This window comes from Mirounga leonina, unplaced genomic scaffold (genome assembly GCF_011800145.1).
Source record: "Mirounga leonina isolate KUSES-001 unplaced genomic scaffold, KU_Mleo_1.0 Mir_200, whole genome shotgun sequence".
NCBI lineage: Eukaryota > Metazoa > Chordata > Mammalia > Carnivora > Phocidae > Mirounga > Mirounga leonina.
The window spans coordinates 2,350,666-2,377,065 of NW_023270503.1; the positions used below are offsets into that span (position 1 = coordinate 2,350,666).

Genomic DNA, 26,400 nt, shown 5'->3' on the forward strand with positions numbered 1-26,400 from the left:
ATTAAGACCCGATGGGAGTCATAAAGCATGGGAGAATTAATTATAGCTAGGTGACTAACATAACATAATAAAAGAAAAGAAAATAGAAAGAAAAACAAATTCATGAGAAAAAAAAGAATTAATTATGGCTAAAGAACAATGTCAACATACAATTCTGGCAATCTGATTAGTAAAGGTATAATCTAGAGAAGGAAGGAGGTGGGAACAGGAGGGAAGAAGAGAGGCATTCCATCAAAAGGAATGAGATCTTGCCATTTGCAACGACGTGGATGGAACTGGAGGGTATTATGTTGAGTGAAATAAGTCAAAAAGAGAAAGACATGTATCATATGATCTCACTGATATGAGGAATTCTTAATCACAGGAATCAAACTGAGGGTTGTTGGAGTGGGGGGTGGGGTGGGAGGGATGGGGTGACTGGGTGATAGACACTGGGGAGGGTATGTGCTCTGGTAAGCGCTGTGAATTGTGCAAGACTGTTGAATCTCAGATCTGTACCTCTGAAACAAATAATGCAATATATGTTAAGAAAAAAAAAGAAGAAGGTAGCGGGAGGGGAAGAATGAAGTGGGGGAAATCGGAGGGGTAGACGAACCATGAGAGACAATGGACTCTGAAAAACAAACAGGGTTCTAGAGGAGAGGGGGTTGGGAGGATGGGTTGGCCTGGTGGTGGGTATTGAGGAGGGCACATTCTGCATGGAGCACTGGGTGTTGTGCACAAACAATGAATCATGGAACACTACATCTAAAACTAATGATGTAATGTATGGGGATTAACATAAGAATAAAAAAAAAAAAGAAGAGAGGCATTCATGCCCACCACTCACCCAGGAGGTTGATGGAAGAAGAAATGGGCAAATAGCATATAAAGTTACAAAATTCATAAATTCCAACAAATTTTCAGTTATAAAGAATAAAAGTATCAAAAATTAGGAGGAGGGGCAGCAGAGAGCCCAGGTTAGCCAGCTCATCACCTTTCGGAGCATGCAGTCATCAGAGAACACCCAGAGCTCTCCCAGGGAGAAAGTCAGGGCAGGCGCCAGCACACAGTGGGCGGGGCAAGGGAGGGGCCGGGCAGGTGACCGCCCTTCTCCAGCTCTTCAGAATGACTGGATTATTTTTTTTATTTTTTTATTTTTTAAAGATTTTATTTATTTACTTGGCAGAGAAAGCGGGAACACAAGCGGGGGGAGTGGGAGAGGGAGAAGCGGGCTTCCCGCCGAGCAAAGAACCCGATGCGGGGCTCGATCCCGGGACCCTGGGATCATGACCCGAGCCGAAGGCAGACGCTTCACCGACTGAGCCACCCAGGCGCCCGAGGAGTCAGATTTTTGACCACGGGAAAAACCTGGACAGTTTCTCAAAGGGAACCAGGGCTTCCAAGCATAAAGGCGGGCGGCGCTGGATCCCTCAGAAAGCAGGAAGGGCCGGGGGAATCTGTGCTGTTGGTTGGAGGGAGGTGCTCTCAAAGACCGTTGGTCAGTACCCTCTGACCAGGTTTCCGTGGTGACAAGCTGAGTATGAAAAGCCATAATTAGGGCGCCTGGGTGGCTCAGTTGGTAGAGCATATAACTCTTGGTCTTGGGATTGGGTTGAAGTCAAGCCCCGCACTGGATGGAGTCATCACTTAAAAATAAAATTTTTGGGTGGCTCAGTTGGTTAAGCGACTGCCTTCGGCTCAGGTCATGATCCTGGAGTCCCGGGATCGAGTCCCGCATCGGGCTCCCTGCTCGGCAGGGAGTCTGCTTCTCCCTCTGACCGTCCTCCCTCTCAAGCTCTCTGTCTCTCATTCTCTCTCTCGCAAATAAATAAAAAAAAAAAAAAAAAGAAAGAAAAGCCATAATTACAGCCAGGCAAGTTGACATGCGATGTGCTAATGTAACACACGTATTCGTTTTTGGTACTCGTTTGTGCCTGCTGTCGTTCCAGCCAGATTGGGACCATCCTGTCTTCAAGTTCTGGCTAACAGCTTGATTACCTGCTGCCCTACTCCAGGAGGAAGGAGACCAGCATTTATATAGTGTGTGTGACCGTGGCATGGACTTGACCGCGTGTATTTGCTCAGCGTGAGCAGTGAGTGGGGGCAGGGAGCAGGTCACCAGGCCTGTTTCCACACAGAGGCAGCCCAGGGAGCCCTGCGGTATCTGTCTGCCTTCAACCCCAGAACGGCAACCCCTACCTGCCCCAGGTAACGGGGTGCCTCTGTGATCCGGAAGATGGCTGTGATTCTTACCCTGAAAAGGTACTGTGGGTCACATCAGCAAAAAATAGAAAACAGGTGCATCCAGTCTTCCTAAAAAAAAAAATTGCTCAAAAGTACTGTTCACTTGATCAACAGATGAATTAAAATAAAAAGCTCCTGAATGGGGAACTTGTGGTACCAGAGAATGAACAGTGATCAATGAAATAGACAGAATTCAGTCTAAATAACCAGTGTATATATAACTACAAAATGATAAAAATGTGAAGGAGATGATGCTTAAAATGTAGATACAAAATAATCAGTTAATGGGTGCCTGGGTGGCTTAGTCGGTTAAGCATCTGCCTTCGGCTCAGGTCATGATCCCAGGGTCCTGGGATCGAGCCCCGCACTGGGCTCCCTGCTGAGTGGGGAGCCTGCTTCTCCCTCTCCCCTTGCTCCTCCCCACTGCTCATGCTCTCTCTCTGTCAAATAAATACATAAAACCTCTGAAAAAAATAAAATAATCACTTAACAAAAGATAATCTGACCCAAAATTCCAGATTGTCTCAACAAAAGCAAGACGTGCCTTAAAACCGTAAGATATAGAGGAATAAACCTAACCAAAGAGATAAAGGATCTGTACTCAGAAAACTATAGAACACTCATGAAAGAAATTGAGGCAGACATAAAGAAATGGAAAAACGTTCCATGCTCATGGATTGGAAGAACAAATATTGTGAAAATGTCTATGCTACCTAGAGTAATCTACACATTTAATGCAATCCCTATCAAAATACCATCAATTTTTTTTTTTCACAGAGCTGGAACAAATAATCCTAAAATTCGTATGGAACCAGAAAAGACCTCGAATAGCCAGAGGAATGTTGAAAAAGAAAAGCAAAGCTGGTGGCATCACAATTCCGGACTTCCAGCTCTATTACAAAGCTGTCATCATCAAGACAGTATGGTACTGGCACAAAAACAGACACATAGATCAATGGAACAGAATAGAGAGCCCAGAAATGGACCCTCAACTCTATGGTCAACTCATCTTTGACAAAGCAGGAAAGAATGTCCAATGGAAAAAAGACAGTCTCTTCAACAAATGATGTTCGGAAAATTGGACAGCCACATGCAGAAGAATGAAACTGGACCATTTCCTTACACCACACACAAAAATAAACTCAAAATGGATGAGACCTAAATGTGAGACAGGAGTCCATTGAAATCCTTGAAGAGAACACAGGCAGCAAACCTCTTTGACCTCAGCTGCAGCAACTTCTTGCTAGACATGCAGCCAAAGGTTAAGGGAAACAAAGACAAAAATGAAGTACTGGGACTTCATCAAGATAAAAAGCTTTTGCACAGCAAAGGAAACAGTCAACAAAACCAAAAGACAACTGACAGAATGGGAGAAGATATTTGCAAATGACGTATCAGATAAAGGGCTAGTATCCAAAATCTATAAAGAATTTATCAAACTCAATACCCAAAGAACACATAATCCAATTAAGAAATAGGCAGAAGACATGAACAGACATTTCTCCAAAGAAGATATACAAATGGGGCGCCTGGGTGGCTTAGTCGTTAAGCGTCTGCCTTCGGCTCAGGTCATGATCCCAGGGTCCTGGGATCGAGTCCCACATAGGGCTCCCTGCTCGGCGGGAAGCCTGCTTCTCCCTCTCCCACTCCCGCTGCTTGTGTTCCTGCTCTCGCTATCTCTGTCTCTGTCAAATAAATAAATAAAATCTTAATATATATATATATATATATATATATATATATATATATATATATATACACAAATGGCCAAGACACATGAAAAAGTGCTCAACATCACTCAGCATCAGAGAAATACAAATCAAAACCACAATGAGATACCACCTCACACGGTCAGAATGGCTAAAATGAACAAGTCAGGAAATGACAGATGTTGGCGAGGATGCGGAGAAAGGGGAACCCTCCTACACTGTTGGTGGGAATGCAAGCTGGTGCAGCCACTCTGGAAAACCGTGTGGAGGTTCCTCAAAAAGTTGAAAATAGAGCTACCCTATGATCCAGCAATGGCACTACTGGGTATTTACTCCAAAGAAACAAATGCAGTGATCTGAAGGGGCACCTGCACCCCACTGTTTATAGCAGCAATGTCCACAATAGCCAAACTATGGATAAAGAAGATGTGGAATATTACTCAGCCATCAAAAAAAAAAAGAAGAAGAAGAAGAAATCTTGCCATCTGCAACAACATGGATGGAACCAGAGGGCATTATGCTAAATGAAATAAGTCAATCAGAGAAAGACAATTATCATATGATTTCACTCATGTGGAATTTAAGAAACAAAACAGAAGAGCATGGGGAAGGGAGGGAAAAATAAAACGACAAAATCAGAGAGGGAGACAAACCATAAGAGACTCTCAGTCATAGGAAACAAACGGAGGGTTGCTGGAGGCGAGGTGGGTGGGGGGATGGGGTAACTGGGTGATGGGCATTAAGGGGGACATGTGATGTAATGAGCACTGAGTGTTATATGCAACTGATGAATCACTGAACTCTACCTCTGAAACTAGTAACACATCATATGTTAATTAACTGAATTTAAATAAGTTTTAAAAAGTGGCTGGAAAAAAGCATTGGGCTCCTCATTCTCAGAGGCAAGAGGAGTTTAAATAGACACTGTTTCTACTGTAATGTAAGCAATGAGACAAATACTGGCTTAATATTTAAAAACTTATATATGTATATACACACTTATCTGTCCATTTATGACAACCAGCAGAATTAAAACTAGGGAAAGTTCTGTCATACCAAGTTTTGAGTTTTCTTTTTCTTTCTCTTCCTTCATCCCTCCTCATTCCCTGTCTCTCTCTTGTTTTGAAAATTTCCTCTTTGTTCTTGCCATTTTGGCTTTTGTAGAAACGGAGTTTAGAGCAGCCATCTTGCCTCACAGCTTGCTTCCCCTCCCTCAGAAAGATGAAGCCTGCAATCAACCTCTGAAGATGAGTGAGTAGATATTAGTTCATTCAAATAACATTTATTCAGCACCTCCTAGGTGTTAAGACAGAGCTACGGGAAGAAAAGATCACATGTGCTTGCAAATGCATGGCCCAGGGCATAAATCCCCCCCAGGATGAGGTTCACCGCCAGGTTTTCTACCACATGAGCGGGTGTTCTTGCTCTGCCTTAAGGAGCCGTTCTGTCCTGATCGGCTTCCCTCTTTCCATCCCCCAAACGCCTGGGGGGTGAAACCTAGCAATCCCAAGGCAACAAAGGGCTTTGAGAAGCCTCAGGGTAGCAGGACAGAGCTCCCCTCCCACCCCAGGCTCTCCACTCAGCCCTTGGGAAGTGCTAACTCATAACTGACTGTTAGCAGAAAGCTAAGTGAGACCCCTCCTAGGAGTATTTGTGTATTTGCATTATAAAGGATACTGCTTTAAAACCGAGAGAGAGAGAGAGAGAGAGAGAGAGAGAGAGAGAGTGTGTGTGTGTGTGTGTGTGTGTGTTGGTGATCCTGGGAGAAAAGCCTCCGCTGTCCTCTAGGCCCCAGCTCACCCTGTCCGGGACAGTCCCCTGCTTCCTGGGTACTGCTGAGGACTGGCCGGCTCCCCACACGGGGGCCAGGCCTGCGCCTCGTCAGGAGATGGGCTGGAAATTCCGCCCCAGCAGAGACAGAGCACACAGAGGACCCTTCCTCCAACCCCACCGCAGGCAGCTCCTCCCTCAGCCCAAGAGCAAGAGGGAGCCCTTGTGAATTTTCTTTTTCATTTCAAGTGGGTTTTGAGCAACCAGGTCAGTCTGGAAGGCAAGCAATTGGCAGCGTAGTGGAACGGGAAAAATGGGAGTGAGAAAGAATCTTCTGAGGTGCTGTTTTCTTGACAGATCATTTAAACACCTTGGCTAGATTATTTTAGAACCAAAGGAAAGGTTTTGGCTTCCATTAACCCCTGGCGAGGGGCTCGCTCCTGGGAGGGGCTCGCTCCTACGAGGCTTCCGCACAATTACTGGTGAGGAGGGCGCCTGGGTGGCTCAGTTGGTTAAGCGACTGCCTTCGGCTCAGGTCATGATCCCAGGGTCCTGGGATCGAGCCCCACATCGGGCTCCAGCCCCGCATTGGGCTCCCTGCTCGGCGGGAAGCCTGCTTCTCCCTCTCCCACTCCCCCTGTTTGTGTTCCTGCTCTCGCTGTCTCTGTCTCTGTCAAATAAATAAATAAATAAAATCTTTAAAAAAACAATTACTGGTGAGGAGTGTCTTCCGGCTTCAGAGGGAGGTGGCTCCCAACAGTGGAGCCGCTGCAGGGCTGCGTGGGGCGGACCAACCTCCACCTCGGGCTTCACCCCTTCCTCACTGCCTCAACTCCGGGGCTGTGTGCCCCCAGGGTGCCGCCCTAGCCCCCGCATCTCCCCATTACCTGTGATGTGGAAAGGTCCCCGCAAGCCACCGAGAACAGGCACCCCCCAATCTTCCTTCTCTCTCCGGTCCCACAGGCCATCTGTATGCAGAATGGTCTTGCCAGGTCACCAAATCCCGCAGGCTAAAGCCGCTTTCACAACTGTTGTTAATTACTCGCTTTGGCAACAGGGCCTGCGGGCCCCCTCTCACTCTTCATTTGCATGCAGCCTGAAATCCCTCTGCATCCCAAATATTTAACTATCTTGCCTGGTCCCAGCCAGATTTGAGAGGGCAAGCGGTTAAGGCCAGCCGTGTCTGGCCTCGAAGCCCGCCTCTGTCCCCAGATGGAGTGGGCCGTACGCAGGAAATGAATAGAGCTGGAATCAGAAAATTGGACAGGCCAATTATACCCAGCCAGGTCTTTTCAGAGGAGCTTTGTGATTTTGATTCAATTCCCAGAACAACAAACATGTCTGTGTTTAAACAGGCTCAGAAATGTATTCCAAAGCCAACGTGAAAGCGTTTCTGGGCTGACCGATACCTGGCAGGGCTCATGGGCCTCTCGGGAACGCTTTCCTCAGCTATGGATCTGATTGTTGCTGCATTTCCTATTGCTCTTGCTCCTTCTCCGGGAAAACCGAGAATTCGGAGGTTCCATGGCCTTGCCCGTCTTCCAGAGTCACTGTGGTCTCTCTCGTTGTTTTCAGCTCTTCCGTCCCCCCTGCCTTCTGGGGGATCTTTAAAGTTTTTGTTCCTACCAGTGATTCAAGCTTTTTGGAGTCTGGTTTTCGCAATCCCTTGTTATCTTTAAGGGGTGTGCTGGAAAATCCAGCATCCATACAAAACTACATGAAAACACAGTATATTTCAAAGAACCATACTCAAGTAAACACCTGTGAACTCATGGAGAAATTAAATATTACTGAATCTGAGAAGCCTCTCTAAGCCCTCGCTGTCTTCCAGAGGTAACCACTGGGAATCTTGTGTTAAGCAATCCCTTGCTTTTTTATCAAACAACAACAAAACAAAAAACAAAAAACAACAAAAACACTTATGTGTGCATTTCTAAATAAAATTAATATTTACTATTACTTGTTTTTGAATATTATATTCTTGAATCACTGGGTATTCTTTGGTGACTTTTTTTTTCCTTTTGCTTATTGTGTTTTTAATTCATCCTTTGATGAGTTTAGCTGTTCTTTTTTCATTGCTATATATTATTCCACAGCCACGATTTATCTATCCATTACACCATGAAAGGCCATTTGGGTTGTCTCCAGGTTTTTTTGCTGTTACAAAATATGCTGCTATGTGCACTCTTGGTCATGTCTCCTGGGGAGCGTTGTGAGAGTTTCTCTAGGTCGTACAACCCAGAGTGGGGTGTGAGGTGGAGCATCGTGCATAGGAAATGATATTCATAAGGTGCCAGGTACAGTGTGGAGATGAACCAGCCGGGACTCCTACCAAATGGGTCTAATTTGTAGACAAGGGAGCATCAGGACCTGGCCCATGACCGTGATATGACCCCCAAGTTGATGCAGGTTGGGAATAGCAGGCAAAGTTCAAGGGTCAAAGGGACAACCAGGTGCTGGGACCCAAAGCCAGGTTTGGTGAGGAAAGTGGTCAGGGCCAGGTTGGGCTTCAGTTCTGGGTGCGTCGGCCTGTCTGGGATGTAATGACTTACAAAGTCGAAATAAGAAGCAGGGCAGGAAGCCAGGAGTCCCCCAGAGGGTGGGGGATGACTACTTTGGCAACGAAGGGGAGAGAGGCTGAGAACCACCTCTATTCATCCATCCTGTCTCCCTCCAGCCCTGGAGCTGTCCTGCACCAGGAGGAGCTGAGGGCCTATTCTTGAGAGCAGTGGTCACTGGTCTGGTAGAAAATCAGGAGCAGGAAGCTGGTCTAGTGGCGAGAGCCTGTCAGACAGCCCAGGTTCAAATCCCAGCTCTTGGTGTCTTCGCTGTATCACCTTGGACTTGTCACTTAAGGTCCCAGACTTCCATTTGGCTGGAAAATGTGGATACAGAGCCCCATGCCTGGCCCAGAGGAAGATCCCAACAAAGGGCAGTTCTTTTCTGCTTCCTTTTTTGATAGAGGGATTTTCTGGCACTGTGGTAGGTCGTGTCTTGAGTTATTTCCTTAAAAGAGGGGATGGATGTGTTTTTCCTGGGCTGGGCACCACCTAGGATCTTAATAAATACTTCCTGAAGGATGGAGTCACACTCTACTCCCTAGTCTCCATCTGCAAGACAGCTGGCTGGGGGGAGGGGCACAATCGTGCCAGCCAATGTCATTTGGCATCTGAAAATGGGCAGGAAAATCTGATGATCCACACTTTTATTCAAATTAATGCAGGGAAATGACCAAATTATACGCTTTCTCCCTAGCTTTTCCCCCACCTCCCCAGGGACACATACAGGAGGGTATCATAAGCAAGGAAAACCAGGTCATAGAGGCCCAGGAACGGGAGAGTGGGGGGTGGGGAGCTGGGTTGTGGTGTCACAAAACTGTCATACCAACAGTCACAACACTGTCATACCAACATATCCACAGGGCAGGTGAAGCTGGACTGCACCTTGTTATACTCAAGGTTGGTCAAACACATCACAAGTTCCCCAACCCCACAAACCGCTGAGCCCCTTGGGGTGGCTGAGTAAGTGGGGGGTGCCCACGGTATGATAGAGCCAAGCACGAGGAGCTGTGGGCCATGCTCCTGGTACGGCTTCATAGCCAGCCATGTCAATCCATCTCCCTACTCCCCATGGCCAAAGGCCCCTCCCCCCAGTCAAGCCCTCCTGCTCCTGCCTCAGTGGAACCCAGGACCTTGAACTGGGCAGCCCGGGCATCTCACTGGCTCCACGCTGCTCTGTGAACACGTCGGCACAGTGTCCCCATCCTGGACAGCTCCTCCCCCAGAGAGACCCTGGCCTCCCTGCTATAGCTTCTTTAGGTCTTCACTCACATCTTACCTTCTCAAAGAGGTCCATCCTGGTCAGTCTCCACCCCTCCCCCTTTTTAAATTTTTATTATTTTTTAAAAGATTTTATCTATTTATTTGACAGAGAGAAAGACCACAAGCAGGGGGAGTGGCAGGCAGAGGGAGAGGGAGAAGCAGGCTCCCCGTTGAGCAGGGAGCCTGATGCGGGGCTCAATCCCAGGACCCTGGGATCATGACCTGAGCCGAAGGCAGTGGCTTAACCAACTGAGCCACCCAGGTGCCCCCCGCCATTCCACTTTCTATGAGTCTGACTACTCTAGGGACCCCACATAAGCGGGATCCTACAATATTTGTCCTTTTGTGTCTAGCTTATTTCCCTTAGCATAGTGTCCTCCAGGTTCTTCCATGTTGTAGTGTGTGTCAGAATTCCATTTCTTTTTACGACTGAATACTATGAATAATTATCGGTACATACAACATTTTGTTTATCCGTTCATCAACAGGAGACACTTGGGCTGTTTCTACCTTCAGGCTGATGTGAATAACGTGGCAACGAACAGTAGTGCGCAGTATCTGTTTGAGTCCCTGCTTTCAGTTCTTTAGGTTATATACCCAGAAGGAGAATTGGTGGATCACTAATTTGCTGAGGTGCCACCACATTGTTGTCCACGGGGGCTGCACTATTCCACATTCCCCCCAGGAGCGGGCAAGGTGCCAATCTCTCCACATCCTCACCAACATGTGCTATTCTCTGCTTTTCTTTTTTTTTTTTAAGATTTTATGTATTGCTTTGACAGAAAGAGCGAGAGAGAGCACAAGCGAGGGGAAGAGCAGCAGAGGGAGAGGGAGAAGCAGGCTCCCCGCTGAGCAGGGAGCCCGATGTGGGGCTTGATCCCAGGACCCTGGGATCATGACCTGAGCTGAAGGCAAATGCTTAACCGCCTGAGCCACCCACGCATCCCTATTTCCTGCTTTTTAAATATCAGCTGTCCTAATTCGAGTGTGATGTGGTGACTGGTCTGCTTTTAACCCCACAGCCTCCCTCCCCACCCTGCACCCACCACTCCTGATCCTCCGCCCTGTTCTACTCTTTCTTTTTCCCATTCAGAATCTAACAGCCTATACAATTTGCTTATCGATTAGCCTGGTTATGTTTATTGCCTGTTCTCTCTATCCTCCCCCAGCCCCTGCTAGAAAGTAAACTCAAGGTACAGCTATTGGGCTGTTTTGTTCACTGCTATTTTCCAAGGGTCTAAAATAGTAGCTGGCACATAGTGAGCCCTCAATGATGAATGAATGAATGAATGAATGAATGAATGAATGAATGAACGAACGAACAGAAAGCTGAGCTGTGAGAAGCTTTAGAGGTAGACACAACTGGCTTCAACCGCTGGCTCCATCAATTACCACCTGGTGTCTTTGGGCAAGTGACCTCCTTTCCCTAAGCCTCAGTTTCCCCATCTGTCACACAAGGACAATTATGAGTACTTCACTGGGCTCCTGAGAGGCTGAAGCTAGATATTCACCGTCTGGCCCACAGTGGGTGCTCGGTTAACGTCCACACTCAATGCCGGACTGGACTCCTCTGGCGTGCATGGGCAGGACGACTGGGCCAGCGGACTGGAGCACTGTGGTGAGAAAGTCCTCTTGGATTGGGCAGCATCTCAGAGAGGAAAGTTCTTTCTCCAGTGCACAGGCACAGGTAGGCACCCCAAATAAGGGGCAGAGAAGTGGGTGGGAGATGACTGCGCCCTCCCCCCACAAGAGGAAGAGGGGCTGGTGGGCCCCAGGATCCTACTCCTCCTGCCACTTCCACATGTGTGGGAGGCCAGGAGCCTCCACTGACGGTCTGCTTGGCAGAGTTGCGGCGCGTGGGAGGTGACCGACACACTGAGGAAGTATGACCATCCGGGTCCCCCTGGGACACCGTGACACCAGCCAGGGCCAGACGCGGATGGTGGGGCCCTCAAGCAACAGCCCGCCTGCCTGCTCGAGCGCCAGCCACCCACCCCTGAGCGCACTCATGGGCCTCCGCAGGGGGCCCTCTGGCAAAGCTGTTTGCAACAAAAATCCAAGCTGCAAGCAACAGCAGGCCCGGGAGAGAACCAGCGTGTGGAAGCAGATGGCAACTTGCAGTGAGCGCAGGCTGCCCGCCTGGGAGGCAGGTGCCACAAGGGTGCTCGGCTCGCCAGCTGCTTCCCACCCACACTGGCTTGCAGTTGGGGTAGCCCCTGCTTCTCCTGGCCTCCTGCAGGCCTGTGCCGAGGCAGACCCCCCCAAGGGGCTTACCTGGGCTGTACGGTCAGGTGAGGCAATTTAGAGATGATTTTTTAAAAAAGATCTTATTTATTCATTAGAGAGACAGAGCACAAGCAGGGGAGAGGGAGAGAGAGAAGCAGACTCCCCACTGAGCTGGGACGCCCCCCCCCCCCCCCCGATGCGGGGCTCTATAAGGGGCTCGATCCCAGGACCCTGGGATCATGACCTGAGCCGAAGGCAGATGCTTAACCATCTGAGCCACCCAGGCACCCCAACTTAGAGATGATTTAAAGACCACCATGGGAAGCCACTTTCCAAATTCAAAAATTCCTCTTTCAGTCAATCAACAAACAGGAGGAGGTGCCAGGAGGTGAGAATACAGACTCAGCACCAATGGGCATCAATGTTGGACCCTGGCCAGGGCCAGCTGTGATGAGACGTCGGGGGCCGGGGGGCGGGGGCGGGGGTGGAGAATCAAAAGCACCCTGCTGGGAAAAGGTTCTGAAGTGATCTGAACAGGGAGCCGGCTTTCCTTTTTTGCAAACGTCTCTTTCAATCAGCAAACATTTCCTGAGCATCTTTTATATGCAGAGCACTGCAGGAAACAGAGTAAGTGTTGGTGCAGCCCTGGACTCCGCTGAGTTATAATCAGGATGCAGAGTGAAACTGGGAAGGCAAAGCACACGCTCTAATTGTATTAATCAGCTTTCAATTGCTTACAAATTGGTCTTCTCCCCTTTCTAGCTCAGCCCGCTCAGAGACTGCCTGCATCCTCAAAGAAGACTTACTCCAAAGCTACAGACTCTAAAAAGGGTCTAGAGGAACGGCTTCTAGAATCCTGGGGAATTTAGAGTCTAATTAACTTTTCCATGGATTACAGTATAACTCTGAGTGAGTCACTGTATTTTTTTTTTTTTTTAATGAATCGGGATTAAAGGCTAAACAAGAAATGAAATAATTTCCGGCTTTTGCAACGTCATGTCTTTAGAAGCCCCGACGCAGCCCCTCCTAACCTTGCACTAACACAGTCAGAAAAACACGGGAAGAAAGGGCACAAGGACACCAGCAAAGAAGGAATATGACGGCCAACCTCCATACAGCTGGTCTCCCCTCCGACGACAGAGTGGGCCAGATGGGCAGCACATCACTGGCCCACCTGGTGGGGATCAGGGGGCAGGGTCCGAAGCCCCCTGGGCAGCCTTCCCGGTGTAGCATGACTGTGGGTTTCTGAGGCTGCAGAGGAGCTGTCCTCCCTCCCCCAACCCTGTCTTCATCAACGGGAGACAGACTCCCAGAAAAGAACCAGGTGTGGGAAGGAGCGGGTACAGCAAGCTGCATCTGGGAAGGTGTATTTCTTTAAGGCTCAACAGTGGGAGAGCGGGGACAGGCAGGAAGAACAGACTAGGCCTGCAGATTTCTCCATCCTTCCTAGTCCCGATGGCCAGAAGGCCGGGTCACAGAAGAGTCATGTTGCCACTTCCGTGGAGTGAAATCCCAGACAAAGGAAAGGGCTTGTGAGGCGCACACGTGCTGCCTTCAGTACATCCTGAGTCTGGAGCGCTCACAGCATCTGAAGGTAGACGGATTCGCGTGTATGCATAGAGACAAACACAGGAAACCTCCAAAGTCAGACCACCTCCCCCCAAAAAAGGAATCAGAGATGCAGAAGGAAAGCCTTAAGATTTTTCAGAATGGGGGAGTTGAAAATGATCTGGTAGAAGACCATGGATACAGACGACAGAGAATGGAAATGCACCCTTCAAATTAAAACCCCCAAGAAGAAACGAGAATAGTTGAGAACAAAGCAATAAGCAAAAACATAATTGAAACGCTTTCTGGAGTCAAAGATCCAAGTATGTCTGTTCTAGACAAAAATCAATGAAAATGACTTAGGCATACCCAGACAAAAATTTTAATTTCCCAACCTCCAGGTTATTTAGAGAGGAATAAAAGCAGAGTCTGGCTTCAGACTTCTCCCCATGTCTGTGCTTGCCATGAAAACTACTTTCTGTTGTGCATTGGATCTTGTCATCCGCCTTCTCTTTTTCTCAGTTTTGCCTTCAGTTTTGTCTTCATCTACTTGGAGGCTCAGCTGCATCCTCGAAACGGTCCTCTGGCTCACAAGGTCCTCTGTGGGGTTCTACAGTGGGGCCTGATGGGCCATTTAACCAGTCTGCTCAGGGCTGCTTCATTCCCCCCTCTGGTTCATTCGCTCGTTCATTCATTCTTCCCTCTTTCTTCTTTTCTATTCTTTTCTGTCTTTCCTTCATTTCTTTCTTTCTTTCTTTCTTTCTTTCTTTCTTTCTTTCTTTCTTTCTTTCTTTCTTTCTTCTTTCTTCCTTTCTCTTCTTCCTTTTCTTCCTCTTTCTTTCTTTTTCTTTCTTTCAGATTTCTTTATTTTAGAGAACGAGAGAGTGGAGGGGAGAGACAGAGAGAAAAGAGAGAAACCCAAGCTGACTCGTTGCTGAGCCTGAAACCAAGAGTCAGATGCTCCACGGACTGCACCACCCAGGTGTCACCCCCCGCTTCTGGTTCTTTAAATCTCAGACACAAGTCCGAGTTTATTAATTTGCCAACAAGGAAATCAGGAAGGTGACTACATAGGGTGTCTGTTCAAGGAGGGAATGGAGATGGGAGGGGGGTGGGGAGTGGGAGATCCAATGCTCACACAGCAGCAAGTTGAAAAAAGGCGAATTGGGTAAGGACTGTAGTATTGTGTGGTCATAAAAACATCATATTCATGACAGTTGGTACAGCAGAAATAGGGACTTCGGACTCCAGGCTGTTGGGAGTGCCAACCAGGGATCAAAAATAAAAAACAATCAATAAGAAGCAAATGATAAGGAAACCTATGTGGCTGTTAACGGGAATGACAAAGTGTATTGCTCTAGAAAATTACCAAAGTACAGTTCAATTGAGTTTTTAAATTTATTAATAACATTTTTCATTTTTAGAAATGAAAACAGTTCCGTGGTTCTTTTTCAAATTTGCTGATTCCTTTTTCTTTTTCCTTTTTTTAAAGATTTTATTTATTTATTTGATAGAGAGAGAGCACAAGCAGGTGGAGTGGCAAGCAGAGGGAGAGGGAGAAGCAGGCTCCCCACTGAGGAAGGAGCCCGACATGGGGCTCAATCCCAGGACCCTGGGATCATGACCTGAGCCGAAGGCAGACGCTTAACCGACTGAGCCACCCAGGTGCACCTGCTGATTCCTTTTTCAAAGGTCCTGTTTGTTCAATGTGGTTTCTCTTCCTTCTCTTATCTCTTTTACTTCACTAATTTAAAAAATGTATTTATATCTCTTTTAGTTTCTCTATTTTCTCCCGTACTCTGGACACCAATCCTACTTGTTACATTTGCTAACTCTCCCTCATGGTGATTCTTTCCACATGTGGTTGGCAGACAACGGGGGCAAACCCACAGAATTTAGAGTGGGAAAGATTATCATCAATTCTACTATCAGTCAAGCTATCTTTTTTGTATAAAGACAAGAGCTATTGGGTGCCTGGCTGGCTCAGTCGGTTAAGTGGTCAACTCTTGATTCGGCTCAGGTCATGATCTCAGGGTTGTGAGATCAAGCCCCAGGTTGGGCTCTGTGCTCAGCGGGGAGTGTGCTTGGAATTCTCTCTTTTCCTCTTCCTTGGCCCATCCCCTGCTCTCTCTCTCTCTCAATAAATAAATAAATAAATCTTAAAAGAATAAAAAATAAAGGCAAGAGTTATTATTAGATAGCAAAAGACTCAGAAAACATACCACCCATGTGCCCTTATTTAGGATTATACAAAATTATATACCAGCTAATTATGGGATAAATCAAAAGTAGTGACTCAAGGGTCTATAAGAAAAGAGGGAATATAAATGCTGGTGTTTATTTTTCCCTTCCAAGAATCCATTCTGAGGATATAATTTAAAATGTAGGCAAAGAATTGTGTACAGATATTTACTGTGATTGTTAATAAGAAGGAAAAAAAGGAAATAACTTAGATATCCTAAATTAGCAGAAGTAGCCATCTGACAGAATGTTTACAAATTAGAGTTACTGATTATGCTGAAAACTACTTATGATATGTTAATTTTATTTTATTTATTTTTTATTTATTTTTTTAAAAGATTTTATTATTTGACAGAGAAAGACACAGCGAGAGAGGGAACACAAGCGGGGGAGTGGGAGAGGAGAAGCAGGCTTCCCACCAAGAAGGGAGCCCGATGCAGGGCTTAATCCCAGGACCCCGGGATCATGACCTGAGCCAAAGGCAGATGCTTAATGACTGAGCCACCCAGGCGCCCCGATATGTTAATTTTAAAGATTATTTATTTATTTATTTGAGACAGAGAGAATGAGAGACAGAGAGCATGAGAGGGAGGAGGGTCAGAGGGAGAAGCAGACTCCCTGCTGAGCAGGGAGCCCGATGCGGGACTCGATCCCGGGACTCCAGGATCATGACCTGAGCCGAAGGCAGTCGCTTAACCAACTGAGCCACCCAGGCGCCCCGATATGTTAATTTTAAAACATAGGTTCAACAATATAAAGAAAAAAGGCAGAAAAAAGATCAGAAGTAAACATGCCAAGATGTTAGCAGTGATTGTCTCTGGATCATAAGATTTTCAATCGGGGGTGTGTATTTTTTTTTTTTTTTTTTGAAGATTTTATTTATTTATTTGACAGAGAGAGACACAGCAAAAGAGGGAACACAAGCAGGGGGAGTGGGAGAGGGAGAAGCAGGCCGCCGCCGAGCAGGGAGCCCGATGCGGGGCTCGATCCCAGGACCCGGATCATGACCTGAGCTGAAGGCAGACGCTTAATGACTGAGCCACCCAGGCGCCCCGGGGGTGTGTATTTCTTATGCTTTTTGATACACTGTAAATGTCAATAATCCATATTAATTTCATAATCAGAAAAGAGTACAATGTATGTAATGTTAAAAAAAAAAGAAAACTTCAGGGCGCCTGGCTGGCTCAGTTGGGGGAGCATGTGACTCTTGATCTTGGGGTTGTGAGTTTGAGCCCCACGTTGGGCATAGAGATTACTTAAAAATAAAAACAACAGGGGTGCCTGGGTGGCTCAGTCGGTTCAGCGTTTGACTTTGGCTCAGGTTATGATCCCGGGGTGCTGGGATCGAGCCCCGTGTCGAGCTCCCTGCTCAGCGGGAAGTCTGCTTCTCCTTCTCCCTCTGCTCCGCCCCCTGCTTGTGCTCTCGCTCGCACTCTCTCTCTCAAATGAATAAATTTTAAAAAATCTAAAAAAATAAAAATGAAAAATGAAAACTTCTAAGAGTGACAACAGCCAAGAACTTAAATATCTGGGGTAATATTAACTAAGAGAGATGAAACACCATCATACTGACTCTGACATTATAGTACACAATTTATTTTCAAAACAATAGCCAGAGTACCTTTTAAAAAGAGGGAGGGGATTCAGGTCATGTCTCTCCTCTATTCAAGACCCCTCCAAGGGCTCCCCCTTCCACTCAGAGCAAAAGCCAAAGTCCTAACAATGGTCTACAAGGACCAACATGCTCTGACCCCTGCCACATCTCTGACCTCTTCCAGTCACACGGGCCTCCTTGCTGATCCTCAAACCTACCAAGGACCCACCTGCTCCAGGGCCTTTGCACTCACTGTACCCTCCACTTGGAATACTTTCTAATCACAGAGCCACAGTGTGCTCAAATGTCATCTCATCCGTGAGCCCTTCCCTGACCGCCATATAAAATACAGCAGCTACCCCCGACGTTCCCAGCACCCTCCTCTTTACCCTGAGCACTTTGTCGCCATCTGTGACATGGCAGGATTTACAATGTCTGTGGTCTCTCTCTCCCACGAGAAGAGCTATTTTGCCTGGCGCATAGAGGATGCTCAATAAATACGTGCTGGATGCTCCAATGGATAAATGCATTCGATCGGGGCTGAAGTTCACACTGCTCTACCGCCGAAGTGCACAGAACAAGCAGCAATACGAAGCTGACCGCCACAGGGACCTTTAACCAGCGCCCAGAAAAAAAAATCCGGACAATTACAGCCAGAGAGGGCAGGAGGGAAGTGTCAAAAGGAGAGATGGGTCCGAGCGTCTGGGCCCAGAGGTATGAGTTTCCATCAGAAAATTCAGGTTCTCCCGTCCGCGGGACAGAACTCCACATTTTTGTCACGGGCTCAGAACCAGCTCTATGTGGCACTTAAAATGACATTTTCAGGGGCGCCTGGGTGGCTCAGTTGGTTAGGCGACTGCCTTCGGCTCAGGTCATGATCCTGGAGTCCCGGGATCGAGTCCCACATCGGGCTCCCTGCTCGGCAGGGAGTCTGCTTCTCCCTCTGACCCTCCCCCCTCTCATGTACTCTATCTCTCTCTCATCCTCGCTCTCTCACATAAATAAATAAATAAATCTTTAAAAAAAATAAAATAGGGGCGCCTGGGTGGCTCAGTCGTTGAGCGTCTGCCTTCGGCTCAGGTCATGATCCCGGGGTCCTGGGATCGAGCCCCACATCGGGCTCCCTGCTCGGCGGGAAGCCTGCTTCTCCCTCTCCCACTCCCCCCTGCTTGTGTTCCCTCTCTAGCTGTCTCTCTCTCTCTGTCAAATAAATAAAATAAAATCTTTAAAAATAAATAAATAAATAAATAAATAAATAAATAAAAATAAAATAAAATAAAATAAATAAAATGACATTTTCAATGCTCTTTCTATTGAGCTCTTTGTTGCGATTAGATAATTTTTTCTAAGATGAAAAGGCATGAGGACACCAATTACCCTGTCACTCTCCCACCCCCAAAGCAGGCGGGAAAATGCAGCCCCCGGCTAGGGCCCCCACAGGCGCGCCGCCTCCTAGCCGCCGCACCGTCGCGGCCCATCCCCACCTCCTAATTGTGCGCGGTGCCGGGGCCGCAGAGAGGGAACTTGGAGCACTCCTGATCTGGCTGCGTTGTATCAGCCTCTAGAAATTCAAGGACAAACTGATAGCATACCGCACGGCCTCATATTCTTTGCCTTAGGAGAGATAAGAAAATTCATCCTAAGCTATTCTGGACTTTTCTGGGCTCTGGGGATTAGGACGGGCCAGTGGTGGGCCCTGCACGCGGCAGCTCAGGACGGTTGGCGGGAGGGGGGCGGTGAGGGCGACCTGAGGGGGGCTGGCCCGGGGCAGCTGCCTCCGGAGCGCTCCACTAAATCATTACGTTTGCTAAATTCGTCTTCCACCTCCTTTTCCCTGACAGCTCCTTCCTCTCTGTCCTCCCACAGCTTGGGGGTGACCGTCATTTCATCCCGCCAAGTGTCTGCCACAAGGTTCTCTCTGAAGGAATCTCCTCTCTTGGGACGGTGGAGACCTGCATCTTAAAAGGGACCCCCGAGGGCGCCTGGGTGGCTCAGTTGGTTGAGCGGCTGCCTTCGGCTCAGGTCATGATCCTGGAGTCCCTGGATCGAGTCCCGCGTCGGGCTCCCTGCTCGGCGGGGAGTCTGCTTCTCCCTCTGACCCTCTCCCCTCTCATGTGCTCTCTTCCTCATTCTCTCTCTCAAATAAATAAATAAAATCTTTAAAATAAAAAAAAAAGGGACCCCCGAAGACCAGAAGGACCTCAGGTTCAAAGTGGGGATTTCTGGCCGGGTGAGAGGGAGGCCTCTGATGCTACAAAGTTCTTATTCTAAGCCAGATATTTATGTGCACTTTGTACGCTTTAATGACCTTGCTGAATTCTCACAGCACCTCTGGGAAATCCGTGCTTTCAGCTCTATGTCAGGGTGAGAAATCAGGGACCTCCAGGCACGACAGAATGTTAGTTCATACTCTGAGGACCTTCCCTGTTCCAAAAACACAGCAGTGACAGATGAAAATAATACAAAAACAACAAGAAAATTTAACTGTGTTTAAAAATAAGATACAAACAGTTATTACTTCGAGTGGCTAAAGGCACAGCCTGCTGAGCTCCTGGTCCAGAAGCAGGTGGAGGCTGCTGGGAGCTTAGCCTTCCAGGGTATGGGGACTAAAAGTGCCGCCTGGGAGGTGGGGCACCTGAGCCAGAGCCACTGAAAATGGGAGCTGGTGAAGGGATTTCCCACCTGGGGAAGGAGGCTGAAAAAAGGAGAGATGGCCTCCCTGCCCAAGTCTGTGATGATCAGCTCTGGGCATAATCCCGCTGTCACTGTGGACACACAACCCATCACTAACAAGACCCATGGCTTTGCACTGGCGGGGTGCGGAGCAGTGGCGGGGGAGAGGAAAGGACCTGGGTGGAGGAAATGCAAGACCCCTTGGCAAGGAGATCTGGATGGAGGTGGTGGGCAGGGAGACGGACTGACTCCCACTCAAGATGAGCATACAAACCCAAATTCCAAGACACTTGAGGAAAGCTGACGTTAAGAAAGACAAAGGACAAAACCAACAGTTGGGAGATAGTCTCAAAGGTTTAGTGAACTAAAGACTCTACCCAGAAAGTATCCCAGAAGGATAAAGGAAGAAAAAAGAAAGAGCTGTTGGGAGTTCCTGGAGGAGGGACTGAGGCTCAACAATGTATCCAACAGGATTTCCAGGAGAGCAGACATGGCATTAGCTGCAGAGCCATATTCAAAGACAGCATGGCTGAAAATATCCCATAACTAAAGACCTTTTATGGATCCTCAGATTAAAAGCCCATATCAGTTGCCAAGCAAGATAAGTAAAAAAATAAATCCACATCTGGAAAACCAGGGGTATGCTCCCTTTGTGCCCAGCTGTTCTGTTAGCACAATCCCCATCCTGTGACCCGCCACAGAGAGAAGCTGCCTGCCAACATCCTCTGTTTCAGCCCCGATCCTGGTACAGTGAAGGGAGCCCTGGGTTTGGGGTTAGGAGACACAGTTCGAGTCCCCTATCTGTGACTGCCTCAGAGAACTCAGTGAGCCTTGATTTCTTCTCCTAAAATGGGATCAGAACTGGAAGTATGGAAACTTCGTACCAGAAGGGACTTTGGGGTGGTATCATCACAAGAGACCACGGCTGTGTTTGATTTCTAGCTCTCCCACCAAGTAGCCTTGTGCCCGGAAGGTACTTCACCTCTCGTGTCTCCATTTCTCCACCAGTAAAAGGGGATAATCATAGCTCCCGCCTATGGGGTTGTGTCAGGATGAAACGAGTTTAGGTATGTAAAGAACAGCGCAGTGCCGGGAGCATAGTAAACACTCAGCCTAGGATAGCCATTACGCACAAAATACTATACGCACCTACACTCAGTGTGAGGGACTCCCCACTGAAACCACAGCCCCCAGGCATAGCACAACCAGGGCCCACTGCCCGCTCTGCACGGTGGAACAGGCAAGCAGGCAGGCCAGCCCTCCCCGCCCTTCTCCCTGGCCATCCTTGGTGAGTCCTGCTTGGCCTCTAGAGAAGGCCCTCCCAGAGACCAACCATGAATTTCCCCAATCCCAAGTCCACTCACACCCGCCCCAGCCCGCCCCCACCCGTTGCCCTGGGCATCCTACCTCTCTCTGCTCACTGCAGATCTTACACAGCCACAGAGGCCGCTTCTGGCCAGGGGAGGCCTCGATCCCACATTTGGTGCAGACTTTCTACAAGAGAGAGGACATGGGAATGTAAGCACTTCAGCCACTTCCTCCTCATCTGAGGGGCTGAGAAACTAACCAAGGAACCCTCTGGCATCTTCCAAGGGGATGGTGTTAGTCTCAGACCAGCAGGGTACATAACTCAAAGGGCACAGATCATCTAAACTCTGTAGTTGGCTTTGGGGCACAATGGATATGCCCATTCGTGGATCGCCACGAAAGCAATTCCCCACCGCACTCCCACTGCGTTCTGTTAGGATCACATAAAAAAAAAAAAAGAAGCTGATATTCACAGCTGCATCATTTTCCATAGCAAAGAACTGGAAACAACCCAAATGCCCGATACCAGAGGAAGATCCAGGCAGACAGAACAGAATATGATGTGGCCTTGACTTAGCCGATTGTGCCGATACCTGGAAATGTGGGCAGAAAATGATCTTTTTCAACAAAGAGCACACACATCTGTATACAACCGCACAAAGACCTCACACGCGTGCCTGACGAGGGGAGGAGATGATCTAGTGAGAAACACCAGTGGCAGCTTTATGCCACGTTGCCCACGGAATGATTCCAGGAACCCTATTATGTAAGTATGAGGCCCATTTCACAGGTGAGCAACCCGGGGCTCAGAGTAGTTGGAAAATTTGCCCAAGTTCACGCAGCAGGTAAGTAATGGACTCAGGTCTGACTTTAGGGCCATTCTATAATTTTTTCCAGATGCCTAAGTATCCCAAACCTAGTTTCTGCAGTGTTTTTCCTTCTACAGTGTTGCTGAAGTTCCTGACTTCTGCAACCACATCTCGCTTCTCTGAAACACACAGCAACCAGCAGGGGTGGGCAAGGCAGATGAAATTCGCAGGGAGGCAGAGGGGGACTTGGTGGGGCTGAGACCTGTTTCCAGGTAACCCAGGCAGAGTATGATTCCGCGGCTGCGTGTCCTCCTCAGACAGCTGTCCCACCAGCTGATCAATCTGCCTACCACGCGGAAGCTGCCCGGTCCCTGCCAGGCTGGGGGCTCTCTCCTGCCTCCCGCCGCCTGGGGAAGGCGAGATCTGTAGCCTGGCCTTTTCTGCAGGCTGCCAACTGAGCAAGGAGCACACTCTCCTCTGAGAGGGAAATGTCACCGACTTGGCTTCCCAGAGCATGTCGTCACCACCCGATCAGGCGGCTGAGCCCAGCACTGCAGGAGGCTGGGGCCAGCTCTCCGCAGAAGGAAAGCTCGGATACATATGGGGCGGGGGGAGGGGGGGTAGACACTTGCTACCATTCAACACGCAGGTATGAGAAATGTCCCTTTTATTTCTCCAAATGAAATGCAACCTGCTTCAAGCTCTCGTCTGTCTGGGCTAGAAGGAAGTCCATCCCAGTCACAACTGGGGCCCCTGGCCAGCTCTCGTGAAGGCCCTAAGCGTGGGGTGTCTGGGGGTGCAGGCCATCTGGGAATGGGTCAGCGAGTGCTGTCTGGGGTGCTCTGCTGGAGCGTGTTATCTTTTTGCTGGCCCGGATTCCCCACCCAGAGACGCTGCAGGCCCATGAAGACGACAGAGAGGTGGCGAAAACTGGGGGCTCCGCAGTGTTGGCTGGTAGCCTGAAAACAGGCTTGTGCGTGGGCTGGGGTAGGCGTGTCCTGTCGGGCTACCCCGACCCTCCACAGCACCCCACAGGACAAGAAGGAGCAGGGACATTTGGGACATGCAACCCATCCCTCTTCCTGCCCTTCCAGACTGGGAATTGACCAACAGCCTTTGACCTTCTGGCAGCCAGAAGCCCCTAGCTGCCATCCCTGAGCTGGTCTAGGGACTCTCCCTACCCCTCCCAACAACCATTCTATCCCGAGGACAGGGGGCCCCCATAAGCCCACGAGGTGGGCCTCAGAAAAACACAACACAGGCCTTTCTTGCTGGGGGTAAAGAGAGAGGAAGGAAGTGCTGAAGCCAGCTGGCTGTTTTCCTTGCTAATTCCCACCATCTCATATAAATGGTACACGTGTGGAAGTAAGGGTGGCCCTCCCAGTGAGGCGAGATTGTCCTACTGCTCAGTGGGTAGGATGATGGCTCGCCCTCCAAGCTTACTCTGCCCCCTCCCAGTAAGATGAAGGTGTGAGGAATAACGAGAGGATAGAGGGCCAGTTACCACCATTTACTGGACAATGGCAGGTGCCAAACACTGGGACCCTGGAGACAAAGTATGAATGAGGGGGGTGTCATGATCTCCACTATAAGGATGAGGAAACTGAGGCTCAGAAGTGTTCAAGACTGTCTGAGACCCCCCAGCTAGCTGGGGACAGTCAGGATTTAGGAGGCTTCCTTCTTCCAGACCTCAGGAGAGCTGGGTAACTCCCTCCCCAGCCCAGGAGCCCAGCTGGTGCCCATAGCTCTCCAGGGTTCATGTCCCCAGGCGTGGCTGATGCCTCTTGATTAGGCAGAGAAGGCAAGGTGGGATGACCCTGGGACAAGGCTTTGCTGGGGATGGGGGAGCAGCCACACTGCTCATCAGCTGCATGACGCGGGTTCTAGAAGCTAACACTTGGAAGTGAGGCTGGGAGGATGGGCATGCACATGCCCTCAATAAATATCTGGTTGGATGAACATCTGTGCTGCTGGGGACAATGCAAGAAACTAGGAGAGAGTGCAGAACAGCTGTGTTGTCTTCTCCCCACAGACCATGGGACGCAGACCCGCCCAGCCTGGGGACAGCAGCAGCTTGGACCAGTCACCCTCCAGAGGCTGGGTCAAAGGCTGTTGGTCAATTCCCAGTCTGGAAGGGCAGGAAGAGGGATGGGTTGCATGTCCCAAATGTCCCTGCTCCTTCTTGTCCTGTGGAGTGCTGTGGAGGGTCGGGGTAGCCCGACAGGACGCGCCTGCCCCAGCCCACGCACAAGCCTGTTTTCAGGCTACCAGCCAACACTGCGGAGCCCCCAGTTCTCGCCACCTCTCTGTCGTCTTCATGGGCCTGCAGCGTCTCTGGGTGGGGAATCCGGGCCAGCAAAAAGATAACACGCTCCAGTTCAAATAATACACAATTGCTGCTCTATTAAATCTCGGATCAGTAAGAGAATAATGAGCCTTTTCTCCTTATGGGCTTGGTCTTTGTTCCGAGGTGCCAATAAAGAAAATTAGGTGGGTGCCTGGGTGGTTCAGTTGGTTAAGCGACTGCCTTCGGCTCAGGTCATGATCCTGGAGTCCCGGGATCGAGTCCCACGTTGGGCTCCCTGCTCAGCAGGGAGTCTGCTTCTCTCTCTGAACCTCCCTCCTCTCATGTGCTCTCTCTCTCAAATAAATAAATAATCTTAAAAAAAAAAAAAAAAAGAAAATTAGGCAGGTGGCATTTTAAAAAGCCAGGGACAGAGAGGGCAAGCCGGCCATGATATCGACTCGGTGCAAAGGAAACACTGCACCATTATGTCAGGGACGGTCTCGGGGCCTGGCGTGGTCCCTTGCTTCCCTGCCTGAGATGGGCCTCCACTGAACGGAATTGCCCCAGGGGAGCGAGCACCAGCTTCCTGGCCTTGGCTGTCTCTTGCTTCCTGCAGCCTGCAACTGTGTGGGCATTAAACCATACACATCTAGCTCCTGGGTCGGCCTCCGAGCACAAGCAACAAAGCTCCAGGCCTGCAGCCTGCAGGGGCTCTCTCTTCTTTTCCCTCCATGCCCTCCTTTTGCAAATATGTATTCCAGCTCAGAGGGGGTGGTTCAGGGCACAGGACACAGGCTTTGGGGGCAGGAAAGCGCAATCTGCCATATGGATGCAACCTTGGGCTTGTTTGTCTGAGCCTCCTTCTTTGCCCGTCAAACGGTGGTAACAGGCAGACTCCCGCTGTTGGGAGGAGCGAGGGAGATGATTCATGAAAGTGCTTAGCGTACTGTGTGGTAAAGAGCAGCAACAACCACAGTTCTTTCCTGCACACCTGTCTCATCGAAGGGTGCCAGCACCCCTCAGTCACACAGGCCCAAAGCCGGAACCATCCTTGGTTCTCACCCTGCCTCATTCCCACCACACAATCCATCTCCGAGGAAGCTACATCTCACTTGGTAGTGTCACCTCCCCCCCACACACCCCCCGCTCCACACGGAGGTCCTCTCCAGGGCCAGGCTTGCACCGCAGCCGCCCAGCACATCCCCTCACCCCCACTTTGGCCAGCCTCCAGTGGGTTCCCGGCACAGCAGCAGTGATCTTTTCAAGATGCAAATCTAATGTCATTTCTGCTGTCCCTGCCGGCTTACAAGCCTCCAGAGACTTCTTGTTGTTCTCTGGATGAAGATCACCTGCTTTTACATGGCGTGTCATGCCTGCTCGGGCTGGACCCTCCTCGTCTGCCTCAGCTCACACCCCTCTCCCCTTGATGTCCACGCTCTGAGACCTAGCCATGTGGGCTTGCCTTCAGTCCCTGGTCCTCACTTGCTTCTTCTGCCACAGGACCTTTGCATATGCTGTTCCCTCTGTCTGGGATACACTTGGCCACACTCTTATCATTAACCTATGCAACCTTCAGACCTCAGCAAAAAGCACCACTTCTTCAAGGAAGTCTTCCCTGATTTCTTACCCCATTGGAGCTTCCATAACAGGCTCTTGCCTCTTTTCCTCCACTGTCAGGGCCAAGATTTTTACCCTCATTTGTGTGGTGACTATCACTGCGTCTACTAGGCTGTCAGAGGCCACGTCTATTTCTGTTCACTTTCCTGTTTCCAGTGACCGGCACAATATATCTTTGTGGAATGAATGAACAAAGAAATAGCAGATACTTTTAGTATTATCATTGAGAAGGCAAGACACAGCCCTTTGCAGAACCAATCTGTTGGGGAGACGAGACACCCAGAGACAAGAAACGGCGTGCAGCACAAGCCGGGCTGCGCTCTCGTCCACACCACGTGGTGCTCACCAGCAGGGCAACGGGAGAGCCTGTACGTGGGGCAGTGTGTCTGAGATCGTAAGATGGCTGGCTGGGTGGGCCTCGCGCTCAGGGTACGGGGCGTGAATCCAGGCCGACCCAGTCACAGAGGAAATGACACCGAGGGTCTTTTGTTAAGGACAGTGGGGGGGGGATGAGGGAGGGGAGGGATGTGTCCCCCACCCTCCACATGACCGCTTCTGCCTGCATCCCCAG

At 49.3% G+C, this 26,400-nt stretch overlaps 1 protein-coding gene across 1 annotated transcript in view; it reads right to left on the minus strand.

Moving 5' to 3' along the window:
* Positions 1-26,400, minus strand: part of RPH3AL (rabphilin 3A like (without C2 domains)) — a 146,184-nt gene that overhangs the window by 37,143 nt on the left and 82,641 nt on the right. The window contains 1 exon segment of the mRNA XM_035027607.1: positions 21,216-21,302. Coding sequence (XP_034883498.1) covers positions 21,216-21,302 — 87 coding nt within the window.